The sequence below is a fragment of the Oryza glaberrima genome, chromosome 5, assembly GCF_000147395.1.
Source record: "Oryza glaberrima chromosome 5, OglaRS2, whole genome shotgun sequence".
Taxonomy (NCBI): domain Eukaryota; kingdom Viridiplantae; phylum Streptophyta; class Magnoliopsida; order Poales; family Poaceae; genus Oryza; species Oryza glaberrima.
Genome location: NC_068330.1, coordinates 6,533,072 through 6,543,459, shown reverse-complemented (window position 1 = coordinate 6,543,459; position 10,388 = coordinate 6,533,072). Strand labels below are relative to the sequence as shown.

The window sequence follows — 10,388 nt, the reverse complement described above, 5'->3', positions numbered from 1 at the left end:
CCTGCTGTTTAACCATAAAAAGAAATAAATAAAGCCTATAATGGCTGTATCACTTTAATTATTTTCCTGAAGATTACTTACCATTAATCATCACTCTGTGTGGCATATAATAAGAACATAAATTACATGATCCACATCTATAAATCAGAGGGACAGCGAAGCAGAACCACCACCACAACCCATAGCAGTGCGTGTTTTCTGTCCCCTGGAAACATCTCTGAAGGAGTAATCGAAGAACAAGCAGCTGCCAGGAAGCTCTGAAACCCCACACGCCTCACTCTGAAATCTGAAATCATCCCACGAGCAGAAACCAGTATATATAAACACTCGACAGTTCACGGCGATCTCTCCATCAGCAGCGTTCGATCTTGTGTGTTCATCTTCGTCGTCAACATCGCCGGCGTGATCAGCTGAAGATTTTGGCAGCCACCATCATCGCCGGTCGCCGCCTCGCTCGCCGGGTTGAGAAATCCGGCCAGCCAGCTAGGTCAGTGAGCTTGTTTGTCTGCATCTCTCTGGAATTTTCTCCCCTCTGTTTACTACACAGAGTGATTTCTGAGACCCTTGTCTTTGCTTGAATTTTGCAATGCTGACTGATAAGTACCCCTGCATCTTTTTCTCTGGTTTTTCAATTTTATCGATTTGAATTGGTCTGTTTTTGGGTATTTTTTTGACTTTGGGTAGTCTGTAGTTCATGCCTAATCAGAGATGAATAGTAGTAGTACTATTGAGGAAGAAAAACAGCTATCTCGTCTGGTCATGTACGGTGAATGCGATACCACTATCATATAGTTGGAAGGAGTACTATACAGTCTAGAAAAACATGACCGATCTTACTGCATATGCTACCATTATTCTACACTTCTAGATTATGATTAGTCATGTGAAAATGATATGAATAGATTCATAGTAAAACATAGTACGTCTAGAGTGTCCTCAAGACCTGGGAGCAAACGCCATAATTCTACAGTGTCATGGAACAAATTTTACCAAACCATAACCGTCTTGATATTTTCCAGAAACGTGAATGGAAAAAGTCGTAGCTGGAGAGTGTTGCATTGGAGCTAGCTGCAGTGCAGACTGCAGACCATGTCAATGAGTTTGTAGTACTCATAACTAAGTACGGTAGAATACATCACTGCTACTATGCAAGTAAAGCTGGGCGGGTGACCGTCTTTTCTCTAAAAAAAACATCACTGCTACTATGTAGCATTACATGGTCACTGCCACTTGTAGAAGCACTTGTGGGTAGTACAAAACCCACAAGGCAATAAGGCGTGGTTGATATGCAGAGATGGATGCAGCGGCAGGGGAGACCCCGAGTAGATTATCAATTACTTTGTCCGTTTTATATACTCTCTCCGTTTTAAAATATTTGACACCGTTAATTTTTTATTTTTTAAGTATGTGTTTCACCATTCGTCTTATTTAAAAAATTGAAGTAATTATTTATTCTTTTTATATCATTTGATTCATTGTTAAATATAATTTCATGTACACATATAGTTTTACATATTTCATAATTTTTTTTAATAAGACGAACGGTCAAACATGTGCTAAAAAGTCAACGGTATCAAATATTTTGAAACAGAGGGAGTATTATATAACGTTGGTACATATTCCGTTGAAACACGGTATACTGTTTTTGTAGTCTCCCTCTTTTTTAAATCAGACCTTTTTAAGTTTAATTAAATTTATAGAAAAACTCAGTAATTTTTCAACACAAAACAAATAAGTTATTAAAATCCATTCAGTGTTAGATTTAATAAAATTTATTAAGTGTTATAGATATTATAATTTTCTATAAAGTTGATCAAATTTAAAGAAGCAGGAGTACATCACGAGCGCAGCACAAGATTCTGCTTTTAACCGCGACGAAAACGTGTCGACTTGGACGTGGACACTAGCTAAACTTGGAAGCCAAATGAAAACGTACGTGACCTGGCGCGCGGCGCCGCTCTCTCACGTAGCGCAGCTAAGTTAGGCGTGTGTATATATATAGCGCCCCTCGCGGTCCTGAACGATCGAGGTGGTACTATATCTGAGCGCTGCGCTAGCTGGTCGGCGTCCGTACCACCGGCCGGTCGACGACATAAACATCGCCGGCGGCGTCGCTCCTGCCACAACGTACGTACGTAGTGCACATACACATCGAGTTCTTCTCCATTTTCTTTTTCTGTGTTTATGTTCTACTATGGAAATGTTTTTATAATTTAAACCCTGCAGGCATCAGGGTTTTGAAACTAAATTAAATTTCCCCGAGACATTATTCAAGTATCAAGTAGAGATTGAAAAAGATCAGTTTCTGCGTGGACCAAAATCCCTGGAACTAGCTAGGGGTAAATTTGGACCCCGAGATTCCAACAATCGACGATCCTTATACCATATTATTTGACTGAACTCTAGCTAGGTGACCCATGTCGACCAGCTGGATATTCTTCTCTTTGGTTTTCTTTTTTTAAGCATGAGACCAGCTGGCTCGATATCTTTAGTATTCATGTTAATTACATGCATGTGTTCATTGGCTGGCTACCCTCTATCCTGGGATCTTTGCCACCGTAGGACGCCGCTGCATATTAATCGATACGAGCTCAGGAACTACGACTTCCTCCGTCCCAAAATTCCTGACGTTTTAAGGTTTGTCAACCAAATTAGCTTTATGCTAAAATGATCAAATTACCCCTATTTACTTAATTGGGTTGTCATTTCAATAAGTCATCGTACACTCAGCAGGTTACAAAGAATCCCTATATACAATTAACTAATGAATTCTTTGAACACTCATTGACAGATGACTTGATAGAATAGACAGATAGCCCACTTCTCAGTTCGCCATTGTAACGACACTTTTTGTGTGATATTATTGGAGATGTAGAACGACTTGCTCTTGGGACGGAGGAAGTAATTAGATCATCTGCTCTTTGATCTAGAGTACCACATGCATGAACTGAATTAGAATAATTAACAATCTGGATGGCTGAGATCGCGGCGCCGTACGCCCTGGAGCAAATAAACAATTTTGACATGCACTAGATCTGGCTTTGCTAGAAATGATGCAGTCAGCATGTGTTCGTCCTTAGATGCAGGACTAATATATATACTATTCCTGCCTCCGTAGTATTATTATACTGATAATTAACAGTACTCACAGCAGGGCGTGTGCTTGCTTTGATTTGATTAATTTAGAGGCTTTAGCTGCGGGCAGGGAGCATGGGACATTCGCGTGGCGAATTATTTTTATAGTCGCTCCGATTAATTTACTGCAGCCAGGGTATCCGTGTAGTGGTCTGATCAGTAGATTAATGGTGCTTATCTAGAGTAAAAAAAAAAAAAAAACTGCTCCTTCCGTTTTTTAATGCCATTATTTTTTTTATTATAACGTATGACCATTAATCTTATAAAAAACGTAATGTAAATATGTAAAAATATAAGTAAGGTTAGAGTTTCATGCATGATAAAACAAGTGATAACAAAATAAATAGCATATATATATATATAATTTTTTAAAATAAAAAAAATCTAACATCTCATAAAAATCAAAGATGTTATATACTCCCTCTGTTTCGAAATGTTTGACGCCGTTGACTTTTTAGCACATGTTTGACTGTTCGTCTTATTAAAAAAATAAGTAATTATTAATTCTTTTTCTATCATTTAATTCATTGATAAATATATTTTCATGTAGGCATATAATTTTACATATTTCACAAAAGTTTTTGAATAAGACGAACGGTCAAACATGTGCTAAAAAGTCAATGGTGTCAAACATTTCGAAATGGAGGGAGTATATATTATACTTCTATTTACTAATACAGATATCTAAATATGAAAATCTGTGTGGATTCGCAAGCAAATAGCACCGCCGTGTGGCACAACACGATTTCAGCTATCGTCCACTTGATCAACTTTCATAGTATTCTCCTTCAACAAGTAGTATAAACTTAATAACTATTACAGTACCTCTGAATTTAACGTGTACACACAAGGTCACGGTTAAAGTGTTTTTTTTTTACCCTAAAAACAACAGTTAATCTTGATCTAGCTTGCCAGGACAGTTTTTGTCACTTTTTTTCTTCAGCTTGGATAAACAGGACCAGCTCCTCCTTGCATGGATATTGATTTTGCAAAGAAAAAAAATATTAGGACATGTCATTAGTCGTTACTAGCTAGAGTAGTTCGATCACGATCCGGTTCATCACCGCGTTGTGAAGACTGAAGAGTATACTCTACATACATAGGCTGTGTTTAGTTCATACCGTGTTTAGTTCATACCAAAATTAGAAGTTTGGTTGAAATTGAAACGATGTGACGGAAAAGTTAAAAGTTTATGTGTAGGAAAGTTTTAATGTGATAAAAAAAGTTAGAAATTTGAAGAATTATTTTGAAACTAAACACGGCAGTAGGCACACTGGCTTGTTCAGTTGATGGATCAGCTACTGTTTATCAATGGCGACAAGGGCGCCTGCTGGCTCTCCTGTCTTGCACATGTCTACGGCATGATACGTACCTGGCCATGTCTGATAGGGACATGACTTCTTTCAAATTTAATTAATTAATTAATTATATCCAACAATTCAGTCTAAGGTTGGTATAGTTTGTCATTTCATATTTTTCATATGGATTTGAAAATCAATACTCCCTCTATCTTAAAAAAGACTTTATCTAGATTTATCCTATATAGAAAATATAACATATCCTAATATTATGATTCTATGAATATGAATATATTTGCAGTACTAAGATATAAGATATATCAAATCATATACTATGTGCACTTATGAATATCTTTTTTTTAAGACGGAGAGTACTAGTTCGTGGTGGATGAATTTAGGGGGAGACCCAACATTCTTGGTTCGACCGGGTGATATGTACTCCATTTGTCTAGAGAGAGAGAGCGATTAACACCATCTAGGATAACGTCCAGATTCATTATCCTATAGATGTGTTGTCAAATCTTCACGTAGTAGGTTTATTGATTTAGATAAAGGAAGTATTTGAGCACATAGGAGGATATATATACTGCACTCGTGCAACAACAGATAAACACACGTCACCTGTACTTTATTTGTACTCGTTTAATTGGAGCCAAAGCACCATCTATATATCTCATGTAGGATGTGCTCTGAAATTAATATGCCAGCATTAGAACTTGAACTCTGGTGTACCAGCTACCTATATACACGTATCTTGTGAACAAACTAAAATTGCAATTAGGCCGGCAGTTAGCACTTGACGCCTTGTTTCGTAGAGAAGTAGAACAGTTGGTTAGACAACTTATAGTAGATAGAACATTGGGAAAGTCTTTTTATGTCCATTCGTTTTCTTACATGTGATCTAAATAGTTATAAAAACTATAGAAATAATTGACAACATGAATACATCTCTTCACAAATATATTAGTTAAAATTACATATTTATCCAGTGATATCACATAATTTATGTTATTTATTTTTTTAAAAAAAATCATAGTATTTAGATGACAAAAACTAGGGGGCAATCTCTCCAAAAAAAAAAGAACCCATCTTCATAGAGAAATTATGCATATAATGCGTCCATCTCAAGTCAATACGATGACACATTATTTTTTTAGTTATTCCTCTAGGTTAAAAATAATTGTTGTTTTGGACAAAATTGATATCAAAATTTAAAAACTTTGACTATGAATAACTTTTAAAATTTTTCCTTTTAAACATAGAAACAATAATATGTATAGATTAATCTTAAAATGTACTCCAATAAAAATTATATATTTGTTGATATTTTTATATATATTACAATAGAAAATAGTGAATAAAGTTATTTTTGAAGACAATTATTTTCAAGAGGGTGTATTACTTTATTCAAGAGGGTAGTGAATATATGCATTATAATAGAAAATACTTCCTCAGTCCCAGAAAGGTTGTCATTTTACGGCTCACAAAATGTCACAAAAAGATGGTCATTTTAGCTCTGGACCACTCATTTGAATTGAGTGCATGCTCATTATTTCTAACAACAGCTGATAAATGGAGAGTGGATTGGTAATTTCCTCTATAAGCTAATTAGTGTCAGAATGCCTGGAACGTCAAGCTTTCCAAGACGGAGGAAGTAGTGAGTATAGTCTATATTATACACTATTTTCAACTAATACAATCATCTTGCCTAAAATGACAATCATTTTCAAGAGGGTGTATTACAACACAAAACATGCATGCATCCATGAGCACACTATGTTAATGCACGTCGAAAGAGTCCAGAGACCAACGGTAGTTGCCAGGGTTTCCCTTACCGCCGGTAACCGTGCGGTTACCGTGGTTACCAGGCTTACCGCGGGGTACGGTAATATAAATACCGCGGTAACCTCCTTAAATTCAAATAAATTTAAAAAATAATTTGAATTTTTGATAAATTTTGTACGGTTTTTCACGGTTACCGCGGTTATCACGCGGTAACCGTGCTTACCGCTGGGGCGCGGTAACCCTGGCCCCGGCGATTTGGGAAACCCTGGTAGTTGCTCGACTTAACGAAGGAGAGCAGTAGTGGTGAGGTGAGCCCCCACCATACATGCATACTCCATCTCTCCCAATAAAATTCAAACCCCTTAGGAGTACTCCCTCCGTCTTTAAAAAACTTAAAAAAACGAATCTAATACTAGATATGACATATTTTAGTACAACGAATCTAGACAGATATATATCTAAATTTGTTGTATTAGAATATGTCACATCCGGTACTAGGTTAGGTTGTTTTTTTATAGGATGGAGGGGGTATTTAATAAAAGAAACAGAATGTAGGAGTTGATCTATTTTAAGATAAAATTTAAACTCTACTTGGTTTTTTTTTCTCTAGGAGTAATACATCAGCAGTAGTGCAAACCCCAACACCACCAGGTACTTTGGAACTAGTCACCCAATCATCATTTTGCCGTACCTTTTGCCATTTACTCCTAAAAGGCTGCACAGCTGATCGATTGCACATGCTCTGCCTCTTCTTCAATTCGCCCCTTGTCCCTTTGTTCGTCAGAATGATCCTAAGGGCTTGTTAAGTTGGTAAAAAAAATTACCCCTCATATATCACATCAGATATACGAACACACATTTAAAGTAATAAACGTAGTCTAATAAAAAAACAAATTACAGGTTCCGCCAGAAAACTGCGAGACGAATTTATTAAGCCTAATTAATCTGTCATTAGCAAATATTTACTGTAGCACCACATTGTCAAATCATGGCGCAATTAGGCTTAAAAGATTCGTCTCGCAATTTCCTGGCGAACTGTGTAATTTGTTTTTTTACATTTAATACTCCATGCATGTATCCAAACATTCAATATGACAGCACAAAAAATTTTGTTTGGGAACTAAATAGACCCTAAAAAAACCCAAATAAATGTCCAGAATCTCATGCCTTCTGGCTGAATTTCTTTTTTTTTTGGAAAAAAGAAAGTCAGAGACCTGTCTTATATTGAAAGCCAAACAGGCTTCTAGCTGAAATTTCTCCACAAGGCTTGATTGAACATTGCGGCCTCATTTTTCCGATTGTGTTTGTATATATCCAAACTGCTTATTATTACTACCTCCATCTCAAAATAAATGCAATTATGGATATCTATGTCCAATGTTTGACCATCCGTCTTATTTAAAATATTTGTGAAATTTTTTTAAAAAAATAGTCACACATAAAATACTATTCATGTTTTATCATCTACTGTACTAGCAATAGAAATACTAATCATATTTTTTTTAATAAGACGAACGGTCAAACGTTAGATATGAATAGTGCAAAACTACACTTATTTTGGGACGGAGGGAATGCCAACTAAAACCTTATTTGTGAAAAAAAAAACTTTTATACATGCGTAGTTATTCAAAAGAAAATGTTGTAAAATAAAGTACGATGAGAAAACAACAAAATGAACCATATAATTAAAGTTCAAAAATTCAAAAAATAAAAAGATAAGTAAAAACGAAACGATGTGGCTGTTGGTTGATCTGAGTTGTCATCAGAATCTATGGGCCTATGGTGAACAATATAGTTGGTGTTGGTAATCTCCAAGATAATCTGCTGATCTGTTTATTTCCTCTGAATTTTTTTCAGGGAAAAAATGCTGTGACCATTTGTTCGTTTAAAGCTGATCACTTGTCAGTTCTCACCTTGTTACATGTGTGTGTCGTGCAGGTAGTGAGTGAGTGAGTGAGTGAGTGAGCAATGGAGGCCAACGGCGGCAGCAAGCCCGGTGGCGAGGTGCCGTCGCTTCTCCCCGACGTTGAGGTCACCAACGTCGCCAGCTTCGACGTCACGGCGCCGAGCCCGCGGTCTCAGCCTAGCCCGCGCCCCCTGCCGCATCCCAACACGCCGACGCGCCCACGGGTGAGTCGCCGTCGCCATGGATTGGTTTGATCTGTTCTAGCTTGCCATGGTGATCGATCGAGACATGGACGTGGAGGTCGCTGACTGTTTGTTCGTTGGCAATGCAGGCGCCTTCGCTGGTCCGCGTGCCGCGCCGCGGCGGCGAGGCGGTGGTCCCGCCGCTCGAGTCGCCGGGGTTCCGGTCGGTGCAGCCCGTGTCCGTCAGCCTGCCGGCGTCGCCGAGCGGCTTCGGCGCGCCGACTCCAGTGGGCGGCGGCGGCGGCGGCGGCGGCGACTCGGACGTCGACCTCAGGAGGCAGGCCGCGGCGAACGCGGCGAGGGAGCCGCTGCACTCGCCGGCGTCGCAGGCGAAGGGCGGCGGCAATGGCGTGCAGTTCGTCCAGCCGGAGCGGATGATGTTCCTGTCGCAGCCGATCCCCGGCGGGCAGCCGTCGCGCACCGCGACGCGCGGCGGCGGCGGCCGCGCCATGTGCCGGGACAAGCGGTACGACTCGTTCAAGACGTGGTCCGGTAAGCTGGAGCGGCAGCTCACCCACCTCGCCGGCGTCGGGCCGGAGGCCCCTGTGGACAAGGAACGCGGCGACGCCATCGGCAGCCACCACACCTCCTCCTTGCCCAAGGTCGATCGCTTCTTCGCCGCCCTGGAGGGCCCCGAACTGGACCAGCTCAAGGTAAGGGGAAACAAAAAAGAGAATCAATCGATCTCATCCATCCTCCATTGTTGTTGTCACGCTGACGTCACCCGCAACCTCCATTGCCGCAGTCGGAGGAGGAGCTGGTGCTGCCGTCGGACAAGACATGGCCGTTCTTGCTGCGGTTCCCGGTGTCGGCGTTCGGTATGTGCCTGGGGGTGAGCAGCCAGGCGATCCTGTGGAAGACGATCGCGACGTCGGGGCCGACGGCGTTCCTGCACGTGACCACCAAGGTGAACCTGGTGCTGTGGTGCGTGTCCGTGGCGCTCATGTGCGCCGTCTCGGCGACGTACGGCGCCAAGGTGGTGTTCTTCTTCGAGGCCGTCCGGCGCGAGTACTACCACCCGATCAGGGTCAACTTCTTCTTCGCGCCGTGGATCGCCTGCCTCTTCCTCACCATCGGCGTGCCGGACTCCGTGGCGCCGACGCCGCTGCCGCACTGGCTCTGGTACGCGCTCATGGCGCCCGTGCTGTGCCTGGAGCTCAAGATCTATGGGCAGTGGATGTCGGGGGGGCAGAGGCGGCTGTCCAAGGTGGCGAACCCGTCGAACCACCTGTCCGTCGTCGGCAACTTCGTCGGCGCGCTGCTGGGCGCGTCGATGGGGCTCAGGGAGGGGCCCGTGTTCTTCTTCGCCGTCGGGATGGCGCACTACAGCGTGCTGTTCGTGACGCTGTACCAGCGGCTGCCGACGAACGAGACGCTGCCCAAGGAGCTCCACCCGGTGTTCTTCCTGTTCGTGGCGGCGCCGAGCGTGGCGTCCATGGCGTGGGCGAGGATCACGGGGGAGTTCGGCCTCGGCTCCAGGGTCGCCTACTTCATCGCCATGTTCCTGTACGCGTCGCTCGCCGTGCGGATCAACTTCTTCCGCGGGTTCAGATTCTCGCTGGCGTGGTGGGCGTACACGTTCCCCATGACCGGCGCCGCCATCGCCTCCATCCGCTACTCCACCGAGGTGGACAACGCGCTCACCAGGGTGCTCTGCGTCGCGCTCTCCGCCGTCGCCACGCTCGTCGTCACCGCCCTCTTCGCCACCACCATGATCCACGCCTTCGTGCTCCACAAGCTCTTCCCCAACGACATCGCCATCGCCATCACCGACGGCCAGAGCATGATCCCCATCAAGGAGCTGCTCGAGATGCACGCCGACGCCGACGACGAGGACATTGAGTCCGCCGCGGCCAAGCCCACCGCGGCGAGATCTTGAGCTGGAAGATGACACGATCGGATTCTTGAATTTCTCGGCGTCATTGCCAGAGTGTGGCCCTGATGGAGTGAGTTGAGGAGATGAATTCAAAGTTGAAACCACATGTATCCTATGATAATCAAAGTGTTTTTCTTGAATTAGGG

At 42.5% G+C, this 10,388-nt stretch overlaps 1 protein-coding gene across 2 annotated transcripts; it reads left to right on the top strand.

Annotated features, from left to right (window-relative positions):
• Window positions 1-207: 207 nt before the first annotated feature.
• Window positions 208-10,388, top strand: LOC127774460 (S-type anion channel SLAH2-like). Of its 2 annotated transcripts, none has more exons than XM_052300717.1 (4): window positions 208-487; window positions 8,157-8,348; window positions 8,456-9,019; window positions 9,112-10,388. In XM_052300717.1, the coding sequence occupies exons 2-4, from the start codon at window positions 8,187-8,189 to the stop codon at window positions 10,243-10,245; spliced, it is 1,860 nt and encodes a 619-aa protein (XP_052156677.1). In that variant the 5' UTR covers window positions 208-487; window positions 8,157-8,186; the 3' UTR covers window positions 10,246-10,388. The 2 variants fall into 2 exon arrangements, with proteins under 2 accessions (XP_052156677.1, XP_052156678.1); XM_052300718.1 differs by lacking the exon at window positions 208-487 and adding an exon at window positions 2,042-2,127.